Source organism: Lissotriton helveticus, chromosome 10 (genome assembly GCF_964261635.1).
Source record: "Lissotriton helveticus chromosome 10, aLisHel1.1, whole genome shotgun sequence".
NCBI classification, from domain to species: domain Eukaryota; kingdom Metazoa; phylum Chordata; class Amphibia; order Caudata; family Salamandridae; genus Lissotriton; species Lissotriton helveticus.
The window spans coordinates 598,212,363-598,228,970 of NC_136071.1; the positions used below are offsets into that span (position 1 = coordinate 598,212,363).

General features: G+C 51.9%; 1 protein-coding gene across 1 annotated transcript in view; it reads right to left on the reverse strand.

Moving 5' to 3' along the window:
- The window catches only part of CREBBP (CREB binding lysine acetyltransferase), a 1,783,742-nt gene that overhangs the window by 560 nt on the left and 1,766,574 nt on the right, over positions 1 to 16,608 (reverse strand). Inside the window, exon 31 of the mRNA XM_078663125.1 lies at positions 1 to 2,743. This exon is cut by the window's left edge and continues 560 nt beyond it. Coding sequence (XP_078519251.1) covers positions 599 to 2,743 — 2,145 coding nt within the window. The 3' untranslated portion in view covers positions 1 to 598. The remainder of the gene's footprint in view (positions 2,744 to 16,608) is intronic.

A 16,608-nucleotide genomic window follows, 5' to 3' on the forward strand; every position in this document is an offset into this window, starting at 1 on the left:
AGGGGTTGTCAGACAGTATTAGTGTGTTTGTGTGTCTGTGCAAAGTCAATTCCTATCTCCGAGAAAGGAGTCAGGGCCTTCTACCCTCCAACCCCAAAGGGAACGCTTGAAAATGCCAGCAGAGATTTCATTATTGAAAAACAAAAATATTTTGTCTGTTTAACTGCTTGGAAAAAAAGCTGCTTGGATTCAGTTGGAATAGTGTATACCTTCAAAGAAAAGTTTCTAAATGGTTCCTTTTAAACGTTTTGTTGTGAACAGCAAATGCTCAGAAGTCACAAATACAAATTAAAAAATATGAATATAATAAACTTCTTTTCCCCATTAAAAAAAGAAAATTCTTTTTTAAGAAACAAGTGAACAGTAACAACAAAATAGAAAAAAAACCTGCTCAGATAGTTTAACTGCCTGGTTTTAACAAAAAATATATTCTTTGTAATGTTTACTTTGTTTTTTTTTAACAGCAATTAATCATTCCATGTGTAGGAATTTGCAGTCCAATCTAGGAATGAAAAGTAGCCTAGAGGGCTGACATGTAGCAGTACAAAATGGCCAAAGAACATGAAAGAAAACAGGAAAGGAGAGACCTCCACAGATGCTACAAACCCTCCACAAATTTTTCTAGTGTGTCGCCCGTGGTGTCACCCACCAACGATAATTCGTTCGATAACACACTCCTATTCGGTGTGTTTAATTGTGGAAGCATTGCACTCTGTTCCGGGTTGCCTAAGTGCCCCTGATCCATGGAGCCAACCATGGTTGCCACAAGTCCTGGGTGTGGGGAACCTGTCTGAGGTGAGACATGATGTGGAGAAGGCTGTATCCTTGGGGATGGGCTGGAATGTGGAGGTTGGGATTGGGGACGGGGGGACTGAACGGGGGCTGGAGAACGCACTTGACTACTGAGAGAGGTGGCCATCTGTTGACCAGGAAGATGAGATGCAGAGGGTTGGCCAGTAAGCAAGTGCTGTTGGGGGCTCATGGAGTTAGCTTGGCCAGAAGAGCCCATCTGCTGCTTCAGTTGCTGCTGCTGTAAAAGTCGTTGCTGAAGTGCTTGTTGAATGCTAGGTGCTCCCTCACCACCAATGGCAGTTTGCCCAAGCTGATTAAGTTGCCCTATTTGAGGAATTTGTCCCATTGTTCCACCTTGAATTGAAAGGTGATGCTGCATTCGCTGCAATGTCTGAGAGTAACCCCCAGGTCCTTGAGGCTGCTGAAACTGGCTGTGTCCAGCTATTCCAACTGCCATGCCAGCAGTTCCCTGTTGCTGCTGCTGTAAAATCTGTCTCCGTATAATCTCCCTGTACTGTGGACTCACATTTGCTAGGCTAGGGCTGTGACCTGGATTCATAATGCCAATGGCTTGAGCCTGGGTGTTCATACCTCCCATTCCTTGTTGTTGGGGAGGCACAGTGGGTCTTTGGATACCCACCTGCAATGCATTTATGTTCTGCAGGTTGGGCTGAGGGTGCATTGCTGATTGCTGCATTACAGGTTGTGTTTGCTGCATTCCAGTCTGTGGCTGCTGCATGCTGGGCTGTTGTGGTTGCATGCCAGGTTGGTTTGCCACATATTTAGCAGTTCTTTGTTTAATAAAAGCTGCCATAAGTTGAGGGTTGGACTTCAAGATATTTAGAACTTGCTGCTGCTGCTGAGGAGAGCTGGGTGATTTCAAAGTCCGAAGAAGATCTTGAAGTGCATTAGGTGGGATGTTACGGGGCTGCTGTGGGACACCTGGCATTCTCGGTCCAGCCACTGCTTGCTGTGCTGACAATGGGATGACAGGTCTAGGCAACCCTTGCTGTGGAGGCATGGGGGCAGTCTGCCACTGTCCAGGTTGCAAGCTGCCTATGACCGGAGGCCCATTAACTGGGTTAGGTCGTGGTACGCTAATGGGTACCTGCTGTAACTGGCTCACCGTACCAACAGCTTGGTTTACAACCCCTCCTCGGCCTGTTGCTAAGCCACTGTTGATGTTGGTGACTCTATAAAGCTGTTGCTGCTGTGCTTCTCTCTCAATCTGACGGGCAGCTTCCACAGCAGCTGGCGGGGGCTGAGCAGGAGGTGGCGGTGGGAGAGGAGCTTGGGCCACCTGGTTAGCTGGCTTGCCTTGCAGAACAGTAACGGGTGGCTGAGTACGCACCACAGCAGGGAATCCAGGTGATGCCATGCTGACAGGTGAAGGAAGAGGTTGAGAAGGAGGCTGCGGGGTCTGTGGGGTGCTGGGCTGTTGCGTTGGAGTACCAGGTGTTGCTGAGGTAGGCGAAGGCAAGCTTTGCTGAGGCACATTGCGGGTGTTCATGGTAGCAATCCTGCGTCGCATGAGCTGGGCTTGCTGGAGGCGGTGCTGAATCTGCTGTTGCCTAAGTTTCTGTTTGATATTGAGGCAGAAGGGAACAGGACACTTGTTCTCTTGGCAGTGCTTCGCATGATAACAACAAAGTGCTATAAGCTGTTTGCATACTGGACAGCCACCGTTTGTCTTGCGCTTGCAGCCCTTGGTGTGTTGGACCACTCGCTTCATCTTCTGGCAGGAAGGCAATGAGCAATTGGCATTACGGCACTGGCAGGCATGAACCAGGGACTGGATACAGCGTTGGATGCTCAGACGCCGAGACTCTTGGGGACTCTTGGACTGAGCATCTCCCTGGTTGTTACTCTCCTCGTCCAGACCAAGGCCCCATTTAACCATCTTGTGCTCGTGTCTCTTAGTGTTGTAGCAGTTAACGCAAAGGTCATAATCCTTCAAGGAAGAAGAGAAAAAAAGAACTATTACTTTATGCAAGGCAATACACATAAAAGAACAAAGGAATACCCAAAACCTGAAGGAACGGATCAGATACTTTCCCCAAATAGATTAAATAATCTATCAGATGTGGAACCCTGGCAACAAGACTTAACTTGACATATTTAAATAAAACATCTGAACACATTAAACAAAACTATTCAATGTTCATTGATTGCTATGTTAAAGTATTCTATAAATTGAACATAGCAATCATGAGTTACCACACTGGACTTACAATACCTAATAATACTGCCACATATTTACATGTCAATGTTCCAGTTCAGATGCAGTTATCAAACCAAGTGTTGGGCCAACATGATCTTTAGGTGGCCACAAAACATCAATTTTAAATGCTGCCTATTATTTTTTTTTAACGTGAGTTGCAGCTTTACTGGCTACATCCACAGGAATTCACTCAGTGACAGCTGAAATAAATCAACCTCATTAGTTCAAAAACATGGATCCACCTTAATTTCCTTCTCATTTCACGTAATTCATAAACGTTTGGTGAAAGTCTGCTCTAGTACAGTCCCTTTGTTTTAAACAGAGAAGGCTAAAGTTATAGTAAAAATAGTCCCACTTTGTGATGAGGTAAAATATCTATAAAAATACATGGTAGCAAGTAGCACCAATTAACTTTCCTCCAAACGGACAAGTTACTTACCTTCGGTAATTCCTTATCTGGTAGAGACATGATCTAGCCACAGATTTCTTACCTGCGAACTTCGAGGCGTCAGGCTGGATCCGGAAGATTTTTGTTGGCAGACCCATGTGCGCCGGCAGATGGCGTAGGTCGACTATGCGTGGCACTGTATGGCATTGAGTTTGTTGTGATGTCTGCGTAGTATATATATGCGACACCTCGGCAAGCTGACATCAGTACTTTTCACAACTTTCTACACCAGAAGGGTAGAACCATGAAGCTGACAGTGGTGTGTTTATACAAGTAGGGCCCTAAAGGAAAACAGCCCAGACCAGAATAACTTTTGCACAAGTTACTACTTGTGTAACTATAGATCTGAAAGAGACATTAGTTAGTGATAGATCCCTTGCCTTAAAATATCCCCAGGCGTCAGACTGGATCCGGAAAGTTTTGCTAGCAGTACCCCTGCGCCAGTAGGCGGCGTCGTGCGGCTCAGCGTCCGTCGCTGGCGTAGTATGCGCAGAGATGGCGTTATCAAGACTACTTAAGCGCCACCTATGCGCGCTGACGTCAGTTCTGTACAAGATTTTCCGCGCCAGGAACGCAGAGCCATGCAAGAAACTGACCACTGGTGCATAGGAACTAGGACCCTGAAAGGGATTTCCTTAACCCTAGTAATCAGGTCGCAGAACAGGGAGGGTGGGTGGGGCGGTAAGGAATCTATCACTAACTATTGTCTCTTACAGATATATGGTTACACATGTAGTAACTTGTGCATCTGAAAGAGACACGTTAGTGATAGATTCCTTACCTTAGAATAGATACCCCAGCAATACCAACCCCGGTGGTGGGTCTGCGAATAAGATTACACCAGAAAGTCACGGAGAACAGGACGGCCAAGGAAGCCGCCTCTCCGGACTTACCTGTCAAGGCAGTAATGCTTGGTAAACGTGTGCGAGGCCCGTATAGCTGCCTGACAAATGTCCTGCAAGGGAACGCTGCGTCTCAGTTGCTGCAGCCGCCCAGGTGGAATGGGCATGCAGCCCCAGAGGAGGCTCCTTCTTAGCCAACGAGTAACAGGCCTTGATGCAGAGAACGACCCACCGAGAGATGGTCCGTTTGTGCACGGTCTGACCTTTTTTGGCGCCCACGTAGCCAACAAAGAGCTGGTCATCCACCCGGAACTGTTGTGTGCGGCTCAGATAGGAGAGCGCACGTTTTGGGTCTAGACGGTGGAGTCTCTCTTCCTCTTTGGAAGGATGCGGAAAGAAGGTGGGCAAAGTAATGGTCTGCCTGATGTGGTAGGGCGTGACAACCTTCGGCAAGAAAGAAGGACGGGTCCTCATAATCACCTTGTGCGGATGAACGGAAAGTAAAGGAGTTTAGAAGAAAGAGCCTGGAGCTCACTCACTCTTCTGGCAGAGGTGATAGCTACCAGGAAAGCCGTCTTGAGAGTGAGAAGACACAAAGGACAGTTATGAAGAGCACGGGAGGAAACGTGTGCGTAATGCCTTTCAGAAAACGGTTAACAACCGGGGACTTAAAAAGAGAAGGCTGATCTGAAAGCCGTAGAAAGGCGGAGATGGCCGAAAGATAACCTTTGACAGTGCCCAGAGCAGAGCCCTGCTGGGCCAAGGAAAGAAGGAACAGAAGGACTTCAGAAAGAGGGGCAGAAAGGGGATCCACAGACTTTGCTGTGCACCATGCCACAAACTTGTTCTACCTGCAGGCGTATCCCATTTTAGTGGAGGGATGCCTGGCTGCCAGAATGGCATCACAGACTTCGGGAGGAAGATCGAAAGCTGTCAACTGTCCCCGCGCAATCTCCACGCATGGAGGTGGAGGCTGGACAGGTTCGGGTGGAGGACCGTCCCCTGCTGCTGCGACAGAAGATCCTCCCGAAGAGGCAGTCAGATTGGGGGATCGAACGCCATGCTGAGTAGCTCGGGATACCAGTATCTTCGTGCCCAATCCGGAGCCACAAGAATGACTTGGGCCTGTATGTGCCAAATCTTCTTCAACACTCTGGGCAGAAGTGGTATAGACGGGAAGGCGTACAATAGACAGCAACTCCACTCGGGGCGAAAAAAGGTTGCCGAGCGAGTGAGCCTTGGAAACGCCAACGCGCAGAACTGATGACATTGCGCGTTCTCTTCGGTGGCGAATAGATCTAATCAAGGCTCTCCCTACTGCAGAAAGAGACCTTGCGCCACGTCAGAGTTCAGACACCATTAGTGATCCATCAAGCACCGGTGGCTGAGTTCGTCCGCCCTGGCGTTCAGAGAACCTGCCAGGTGTTGAACCACCAAGGAAATGCCTTGATGTTCCAGCCATGTCCAGAGGCGCAGAGCCTGCTGACATAGGGTCCAGGACCCCACCCGCCCTGTTTGTTGCAGTACCACATGGCGGTGGTGTTGCCCATGAACACCTGCACCACACTTCCCGGGACAGAGGGAAGGAATGTCTTCAGTGCAAGTCGGATCGCCCGAAGCTCCAAAAGGTTGATATGGAGCCGGGACTCCGCCGAAGACCAGAGGCCTCTGATCTCCGCCTCTCCCAAGTGGCCACCCCAACCCAAGAGGGACGTATGCGTCACCACTGTGTGCTCCGGTTGGGGGAGGGAGAGGGATCTGCCATTGACCCAATCACGATTCGTGAGCCACCACTGCAATTGTTGTGCAGTGCCCTCCGAGATCAGGACGTGATCGGACAGGTTGCCCTGATGCTGTGCCAATTGGAATTTCAGGTCCCACTGCAGAGCCTGCTTTTGCCATCTGGCAGGTTGCACTAGCAGGATGCAGGAGGCCATCAGGCCCAGGAGCCAAAGGGTCATCCTGACCGAAACCCGGGATAGAGGCTGAAAGATTGAATATCCCGGACTCGCTGTTCAGGAGGATAAACCCGAAACCGCGTCGAATCAAGAACCGCTTCCATGAAGGGGAGCTTCTGAGAAGGACTCAGGTGAGACTTAGGCACGTTGATGGAAAACCCCAGCAAATGCAGGAGGTCTGTCGTAGTCTGGAGGTGGGTGGCAACTGCCTGGGTCGGGCCCGCCTTAAACAACCAGTCGTCGAGGCAAGGGAAGACAAGACACCCCTGACCTGCGCAGATGAGCTGCAACCACCGCCATCACTTTCGTGAACTCCAGAGGGGTGCTGGTAAGGTCGAAGGGGAGCACGGCAAACTGAAAATGCTCCTAGCCTACCGTGAACTGCAGGTAACGCCAGTGGGCCTGCTGGACGGGGATGTGAAAATAGGCATCCTGCAAGTCCAACGCTACCATCCAGTCTCCAGGGTCGAGGACAGCCAAGACCTGAGCCAGAGTCAACATCTTGAACTTCTCTTTCTGGAGGAAGCAATTGACGTTCCTGAGGTCCAAGATGGGGCGCAAGCCCCCCTTGTCCTTCTTGGGGACCAGAAAGTAGTGGAAATAACAACCAAGCCCCACTTCTGGCCAAGAAACGAGCTCGATGGCCCCCTTGGCCAAGAGGGCCGTGACTTCCTGCTGAAGAAACGCGAAGTGATCCCCAGACATGTGGTGGAACTGAGGTGGCATGACCAGGGGGGTGGACTCGAAGAGGAGGGAGTAACCAGTCCGGACAAGTTGCAGCACCCACCTGTCGGAAGTGACCAAACGCCAATGGGGAATGTGATGACGAATACTGCCACCCACTGGCGTGGGGTGCGCCCCGAAGCACAGACTAGGAAGGCTTTGAGGCGGATGTTGCTTGCAGAGGCAGACTGGCCCCCTCACGCCGGCCAACGGAGCCGCCACGGCGGCCTCCACGCCCACGCTGAGTTTGGTTCTGCATAGGCTTGTGAACGAATGAGTGGGCAGGGGCGCCCCTTCCTGGGCCACGAAAGGAGTGAAAAGTTGACGTGGCTGGGCGCGTGGCGGAAAGGCCTAAGGACTTGGCTGTAGCTCAAGAGTCCTTAAAACGCTCCAGCGCACTGTCGGCCTTATCACCAAACAGACGAGTTCCGTCAAAGGGCATGTCCATGAGCGAGCTCTGGACATCCAGGGATAACCCAGTAGATCTCAGCCAGGCGCGACAACGAAGTGCCACAGTCGTGGAAATCGCCCTACTGAGAGAGTCTGCAGTATCAAAGCCACAACGAATGGCGAATTTAGCCGCGTCCTTACCCTCATCCACAGCCTGGGACAGCACACCCTGGACCTCTTCAGGACACTGAGGCAAAACCGCAGCAACGGTATCCCACACCGGGTGGGAATAGCGGCCCCACTAGACATGCAGCGTTCACCGAATGCAACCACAAGCTGGCCGACGAGAACAACCGCTTGCCGAACTGCTCCAGCTTCTTAAAGTCCTTACCCGGCGGAGCCGTGGGAAAGGCACTCTGGGACATCGAAGCTTGAATGACCAGGCTCTTGGGCGTAGGATGAGTGGTCAGAAAGGCAGGATCACCCAGCGCCGGTTGATGACGTCTGGCGACGTTCTTATCCACAGGAGCCCCAGTGCTGGCCGCGACCAAGTGCCCAACAAGACATCAGTGAGGGTGTCATTAAACGGCAGCAGTAGCTCTGATGAAGTGGACGCCGACAGGAGCACTTCAGTGAGGAGATTAGTTTTCAGGGCCACCATAGGGAGATCAAGGTTAAGGACCTCAGCTGCCGGATGGAGTACCATCGTATACGAGGCAACTGCCTCCATAGTGGATGGGGGAGAGGCAAACCCCGGGTCAGAGGAGACGTCGAGGCCACCGATCTCTTCCAAGTCGTCTGGCCAATCCTGCTCGAAGTCACACTGAGGAGCAAGAGGGTCCTCGGACCCCTCCCAGTTGTCCTCGGCCTCTGCCGTGTGTGGCACAGACCGTGGCGGCAGGGTAGGGACCGGGGGAGGAACACATGGTGTCGGGAACAGCGCCGGCCGGGGCCGAACCGGCGCCATCTCCCAATTCGGATCCCAGGCGGAGACAACCGGGGCAGAGGCGGAACCAACGGCATTCACTGCGGCGCCACAGACGGAGCCGAGGGTGGCGCTGGGGCCGGAGCCGGCAGCGTAGGACCTCTTGGCGCCGGGCCGGAGCCAACGGCGCAGGATCCTGCGGCACCGGGGCCAGAGCTGCCGGCGGCGCATGTGGAGTCGACACGGGAACACAGGGCCCAAAGGCGCACCGGCTGGAGTCCAAGGCATAAACAGGCAGTCCATGGCAGCAAGAAACTCTTGCACCTGTGTGGTAGTCGCCGACGGACCCGGGTAAGGCGGGTAGGCCGTGGGAGTCCCAGGCTACGAAGGAGCCACAGGGGTGGAACCCCTGTCCCCCTCGACTGCATCCGCAGACCGACGAGGGGACGTCTGAGAGCGACAACACTTCTTCGACTTCTTTTTGTGCCGTCTCTTACCTGAATCCTTAATGCAGAGGAAACCCCATCAGGCGATGGTCCTCTTTTGCACAGCACGTTCTTTCTTCGCTCTAAAGTATCCCACAAACAGTTGGTCGTCCACATGGAATACTTTAGTGCGGTGAAGGTAGAGCGAGAACGCTCCTTTTGGGTCCAGACAGTGGAGGAGACCTTCCTTAGAAAGAATGCGAGGAGCATAGAAGGGGGCAAGGTGACAGATTGCCTAATGTGGAAAGGTGTCACCACTTTAGGCAAAAACGAAGCAGTACTTTGCCTGGAAAGACGGTCAGGTAAGGAGACTGAGAAGAAAGCCTGCAATTCGCTCACCCTCCTGGCAGAAGTTATGGCCACTAAAAAGGCTGTCTTAATGATGAGCAGGAGGGGGCAATGGTGCAGCAGTTCGAGTAGTGCACACAGATAAATGAGCACCAAGTTAAGGTTCCACTGAGGCATGATGAAGGGGGAAACAAATGTGTGAGCCCCTTCAGGAATCTATGTATGCTAGGGAACTTTAACTGGGAAGGTTAGTCTTGCAACCGTAGAAAAGGCCGAAAGGTAACCCTTCAGAGTGCCCAGGTGTGAGAAGTTGGCCTGATGTGCAGTGCTCACTATTCTAGTGATCACTATATATCAGTCCAAACAACCCTTATTGATGATTGGTTGTAAGTCAACCTTATAGACCAGCTATCCTAGTAGCATGGATACGAGCAGTCTAAGGCTAAGACTCTAGAGGGCGTGTTAAGCCAGCTGTTTTACCATCACATTACCCCTTGAACACCCAGTGAAAGGACACCACACAAGTGTTATGAAAATAAACAATGTATTTATTAGAATCACAACAACCCTGTACTCTTTATGAGGACAGGGTGCTAAGCACACAACAAAACTCTTATGAAAATACTTAAGTTAGCACGTTATACACAAATGCCCGAGGGGCACGAAAAACCATATATTCTAAAAGTGGAATGCGAAATTACTAGCAGGTAAGTACAGTACTAATAGGCTTTGGAATCGCTAGGACTTGACTAGGGAATCGTTAGATTACTTCTAGGAGACCTAGGGGACTCGGGTGCAGAGTGTGCACTCTCACGCGGGATGCGGGACAAAGTCTATGGAAGCTAGAATTCACAGAGTTAGTGTTCACGGGCGAACCCGACCTGGTAGGGAGAAAACGACAGTGGATCCTGACCCTTGGATAGTGAGGCTATGCTGGGACACCGAAGTGCCGAAGTTACCTAGCCCAGGGGCTGCAGCTGCATAGGTCTGAAAAGACGTCGGGGATCTCGTTGCCGGACCAGGAGCCTGGAAGGAAGAAGTTGCTGGCAGGCGACCAGTGAAGGAAAGTCCGATGGATCCAAGCCTGGATCAAGGAAGAAGAAAACCTGAAAGCAGAGGGGACCAAGTTCTTGAATCACTAGCCAGTGATTAAGTGGGCACCAGGATGGCACCGGGCGAAGTCACCGCAGTCAGGTGAGTGGGCACGGCAGGGCTCTGCAGTCTCTCGGACCAGGAGGCGTTGTCGGCGACCAGGATGGAGGTGCGAGCTGTCCCACGAAGGTTCTTGCTGTCGACGTCGCTGGACCCAGGGTTGGGCAACAAGTCTTGGCAAATGCAAGGCCCACGCGGTGGACCTAAAATGGCGTCTTAGCCGGACCAGGAGGGTCCAGGGTACTTCTCCGATGGAGGGAAGCAAGGGCCAGTCTGGAGCAACCAGACTAGCAGCAGAAATGTCGTCGGGCGTCGTCAGGAAGGCCACAAGCCAGCGGGCTAGTAGCCAAACAACGCGGTGAGCAGCAGAAAGCAGAAGGGCCCCACGCAGATCGTGGAGATGCTGGGGGGCTGCTCTTCGGTGCTGGAGCTGCTCAGGGTGGGGGCTTCTCGGACCCCAAAGCACTCACCAGGAATTCACTCGGCGGGCGTGCTGGAAAGAAGTCGTGCAGTCTTGTAGATAGCCGGTCCCTTGAGGTCTCGTCGCACCCACGGTTCTCAGCTGGGCTGTAGAGGCGGGTAGAGGTCAGAGGTGCCAGGGAAGCCGGTTCTCGTCGAGCTGGGCAGTCGGATTCCGGAGGAAGGACTTGCAGCAGACCGCAGTGTTCTTAGATGGTGCCTGCGGATGCAGGGTGACTACTCCTTAGTCACAAGGGAGAAATCTTAGGAAGAAGTCTTGAGTTCCTTTCGCAGAAAGTAGTTTCAGGATTCAAAGATGATCTGATTTGGAAGGGGGCCAGTCTCTACCTTTATCCTGTAAAAAGGGGCTGGCACGCGACTAAGTCCTGCCCTATGGGTGGGACTAGGAGGGGGGTGGTTACACCCACTTCCTTGGCGGGCTTTTCCCCAGCACAGGGTCTGGAGTGACCCTGGAACTGGTTCCAGCCAGCCTATGCACAGTGAGCACCGGGGTGCCACGTGCAGTCACCTTCCTCTAAAGCCCTGCCTACCTACAATACACAAAACCCTGTCTGGGACGGTGCTGGCACCGCCCCTGGCAGGAAACCCTTTGTCCTTATCTCCTGCTCTGGGAGGACTCCCAGCAGCAGGAGGGCAGACTTGTGTCTCGGTGGCAGCATCCATTTTGTGGATGCTAAGGCTCTGTCTGACTTTTAACCGGGTTATAGGTTACATGCATGTCGTGTCCCTCTAGAAGGGTGGAATGCTAACCCCGTCGCCAGAATTGGCGAGGGGTTAGTATTCCAATTCGTATGACACCTTACTCGACATGTTTTGATAAAGCGATACCAGAGTTGGCACATAACCGCGAGGATTATAATGCACTTAAGAGTATATGGTATGCGATATCATGGAAACGGCTAAGGGATAGATCCCGAAAGCCGCAGACAGGCTCAGCTCATGCCAGAGCACCATCTCACACGATTCCAAGCACTCTGCCTTCAGGATTGTTAAGGCCTGCCATAGGAGTGACTGATAGGAGATCTGTGTGTCCATTTTAGGGTTAGATATAGGTATACTATATCTAAAGCAAAGGGTGAGTACACCACCTTGCCCCAGCTGTCGTGCAGCCAGTTGTGTCAGTTTTAGTTAGTCAATCCAGGGGTGGCACAATACATGCTTCAGCCCCTGGGAGACTTCTGGGTGCACCTCAGCCCTGGGTACAGGGACTTGGAGAGGGCCCAGTGCCAATTCAGTACCTGAGTACAATTTGGATAGAGAGAACAGCTAGGCTGTGGGTCTGATTAGCAGGCCCACAGCCAGGGAAAGTCGTAAACCAGTGCAGCAAAAAGCAAAAATCTGGGTGATCATAGGATTGCAGACCCTACTCTCCTACACCAGGGCAGAGCCAATCTGGGCAAGAGACAGGATGAAAAGAAGAATGTCAGAAAGGGAGGCAGACAAAGGGTGACTAGACCGTTCTGTACAAAATGTACTACATTTTTACCATCGGCAGGCATATATCAACTTAGTGGAGGGACGCCAGACCACCAGAATAACACATTGCACACTTTGGGAGGAAGGTCTAATGCGGTCAACTGTGGCTGCTCAATCTCCACGCAAGGAGGCGGAGAGTTGATGGGTTCAGGTGGAGGACCCTCCCATGCTGCTGCGACAGAAGTTCCTCCCAAAACAGCACCTGATCAGAGGATTGATGCACATTTGCAGAAGCTCAGGATACCAAACTCTCTGTGCCCAGCCTGGAGCCACAAGAATGACTTGTGTACAGTCGTTCCTGATCTTCTTGAGCACTCTGGACAGGAGTGGTATGGGTATAAAGGTGGCCTGAATTCCACTCAAGACAAATAGCATTGCTGAGCGAGAGCCGCCTTGTAAACTCCAATGTGCAAAACTGCTAACAGCGCTTTCTCAACAATGACGAACAGATCTAACGGAGGCTCTTCCCAACGCTGAAAGAGTCCTTGCATCACCTCCGGATGGAGACGCCACTCATGATCTGCTAGGCACTGAAGGCCGAGATAGTCAGCCCTGGCATTCAGGGAAACGGTCAGGTGTTGAATCTCCAGAGATATGTCCTGTTCTAGCCAAGTCCAGAGACGCAGAGCCTCCTGACAGAAGGGCCACAACCCCACCCCGCCTTGTATGGTGCACAGTACCACATGGCAGTGGTGTTGTCCATGAATACCTGAACCAGCATGTCCTTGAGAGATGGTAAGGCGGCTTTCATTGCCAATCAGATCGCACAAAGCTTCAACAGGTTGATGTGGAGCCCGGCTTCTGACGGAAATCAGAGTCCTCTGATCTCCGCCTCCCCGAATGCTACCCCATCCCAGGAATGACGCATAGGTCACCACTGTGAGATCTGAGTGGGGAAGGGAGTGGGGTCTGGCTGTGACTCATTCGCAGTTTGTCAGCCACCACTGCAGATCTTACAAAGTTCCCTCCAAGATCTGGACCAGGTCGTGAGATTTCCCCAATGCTGCGCCCATTGGACTTCAAGTCCCACTACAAATCCCGCATGTGCAATCTGGCATGATTCACTTGCAGGATGCAGACAGTAATGAAGCCCTGCAGCCTCAGAGTAAGTCTAACGGAAATAGAGGATGGAGGCCGAAACATCGATATCATAGTCTGAATATCCTTGGCACACCGTTCGGTAAGACAGGCCCGAAACTGCACCGGGTCCATAACAGCTCCAATAAAAGGGAACGTCTGGGAAGGAGACAGGTGTGACTTCAGCACGTTGATAGTGAACCCCAGCGAATGCAGGAGGTTTACCATAGCCTGGAGATGTGAGACGACCGCCTGGGGGTAGCCCTCCTTCAACAACCAGTCATCGAAATAGAGAAAGACTGGAACCCTGATCCGTGCAGATGAGCTGCAACCTCAGCCATCACCTTCGTTAACATCTGAGGGGCACTGGTGAGGACGAAAAGGATCACAACAAACTGAAAGTGCTTGTGGCCCACTGTAAACCTTAGGTAGCGACGATGAGCACGTAGGACAGAATGTGGAAGTAAGCGTCCTACAAGTCCAGCACTGCCGTCCAGCACTGCCGTCCAGCACTGCCATCCAGTCTCCCGGGTCCAGGGCAGACAGACCCTGATCCAAAGTGAGCATATCAAACTTCCCTTTTTTGGGGAAGTAGTTGAGGGCTCTGAGTTCGAGGATATGACAAAGGCCTGCATCCTTTTTGGGAACCAGAAAGTAGTGGGAATAGCAACCTCAGTTTACTTCTGGCACTTGAACCCGCTCTATGGCTCTCTTGGCCAAGAGAATTGTGACTACCTCTCAAATTAAAGCAAGGTGATCCTCCATCAGCTGATTTTATATAAGAGGCATGGAGGGAGGGGTAGACTTGAAGGTGAGGGTGTAGCCCCTTTGGACCATTTGCAAAACCCACCTGTCCAAGGTGATGTTCCGTCAGTGGTGGAGGTGATGGCCTATCCTACCATCACCTGGAGGTCCATGATCTGGGAAAATCGGACTGTGAAGGTTTGGAGGAGGGAGAGGAGATGGTGGCCTGACCGGACTTCTGGCTGCCTGATCCAGGGGTTGGGGCGAACCGTGTCCTCAGCTGGGCAAGGTTACAGCCTTTGCACGGCCCTCTGGCTAGTGTAGGGCTGGCATGCTGGAAACCCCTTCAGGAGCCACAAAAGGAGAGAAAGGCGGTGCAGGCCGGGATGATACTTACAAACCCAAGCACTTGCCTGCAGCCCGCGACTCCTTGAAGCGCTCTAGCACTGTGTCTGCCCTGTCTCCGAAGAGACGAGAGCCATCAAAGGACACGTCCATCAAGTTTGCTTCGACAACCCTAGAGACGCAAGACATTCTCAGCCAGGCATGGCGTCTAACTGCCACGACAAGGAAATCTCTCTGCCCAGCGATTCTGTTGTGTCAAGGCCACAGAGTATAGTAAACTTTGCTGCATCCCTCCCGTCTACAACAGCTTGAGAGAGAGCAGCCTGGGTCTCCTCCGGGAACTTGTCAGCTTCCACGCAACCGTCTCCCACAATGGGGTTGTGGAAGGGAACGTGATACGGAAAGTAGAGGCTTGGAATGCCAAGCTCTCAGGGGTTGGGTGAGAGGTGAGGAAAGCTGGGTTGCCTGGTGCAGGGCAATGACAGCAGGAGATTGTTCTATTCACAGGAGCCCCTGTCCTGGGTTCGGACCATGTCCCCAGAAGAACATCAGTCAAGCCCTCATTGAATGGCAGCAACGGTTCTGTGGTGGAGAGGCCATCACCAGGACCTCTATTAAGAGATTGGCCTTGATTGCCACAGTAGGAAACTGCAGGTCAAAGACCTCCGCAGCCCTACGCACCACCATGGTGAAGGAAGCTACCTCCTCCATAGCCAGGTTAGGAGGGGAAAGTTTGCAAGGCTCTGGATAGTTATCCAAAACCAAATCACTGGCATCATCAATTTCCTCAGACAAGTCCATTTCTTCTGTGTAAGGTGGGACTTCTAAGGGGTGCTGCATCTCCTCCCAATCCTCTTCCAATCCTAGCCCTCCTGAATAAGGCTGAGGATACAGCATAGAGCCCAGAGGCCCCAACGGCGCCAGTCTGGAGGTTGGAGGACTCCCAGCTGGCTCCTTGTCATCGGGAATAAGAATGGGGCCAGCGACCTACAGGGTCTAGGCGTCGGACACGAAATCTGAGAAGGTTTAATGGGTGAGATAGGTGCCGGTCTGGGAAGATATCCACGAGGCATGCAACCGAGAGGAGCTCCTTCTGCTGAGCCTGTGGGCCCAAAGGTTTGCCGGCAGTGTAAGGCTGCCCAAATATGGCGGACATGGCATCAAAACTATTAACTGGGCGGGGTCGCTCCTAGCCCCAGAAAGGGAGGGAAACACAGATCCGACCCATGCACCCGCTCCATGGAGTGGGGCCTCGAATGCTGAGATGACTCATCTGGTGATGGATGGGGTGAAGTCAAAGCACACTTCGATTTCTTGTGTTTCTTATGGTGCTTCTTACCTGACTCTTTCGAAGATTTCGAATGGGAGGACGAAGACTTCGATCCCCGGGAGTGGTGCTTCGACCTTCCTCTCTACCAAGACTGGGAGCGGGAATGAGATCTCCGAGGTGCCAGGTGCCGGGCCGCAAGCAGCTTTAGGGACTGCTCCCTCATAGCTTTCAGCACAATGGCCCGGCAGTTGGAGCATGACTCGGGTAATGGTTGAGCTCCAGGCACTAAAGTCACACGGGTAGGGGTCCGTAACAGACATGGTGCAGTGACAGGAGCCACACTGTTTCAACCCAGAGGTCTTTTTGGACATCCTATACACCCCAAAAAAAAAATAGACAAAAAGTTGACAAAAGTATGTATAAAAATGACAGGGAGTAGCTCTCTTCAATGGATCTCTGTTATGTGCAGAAAGAAAAGAACTGACATCTGTGCGCCAAGGTGGCGTCTATATAGATGACGCAGATGTCACGATGACAAACTCCACGTCATGCGGAATCGACCAGTGCCACCTACTGGCGGGCAGGTGTACAGCTAAGAAATCTTTTCCGGATCAAGCCTAACGCCTGGAAGTTCACAGGTAAGCAATCTGTGGCTAGTTGTGTCTATCAGATAAGAACTCATGCAGTACTTAATAAAGGAATATGAGGCTTGCTTACTTCCTTTAACATCTTTAGCCCCTTCACAGGAAACAAATTGTGAAAGGAGGATTCAAACAGGGGAGTGCTAGACAGTCTATATTGGGCATGGTAGGAAATACAACCATTGCTCAGGGAGCCTTGATTGTTTAAGATACCACTCAATTAACTGGAGGTCATTTACAGGGTTTTGATGACTTAAGGTCAGACAACTCCATCCATGTCATTGCCCAGAGTGACACTATTCCTATCACTCTAGATGCCAGAATTCTGCAAAGCATGTGACTCTAGAAGAG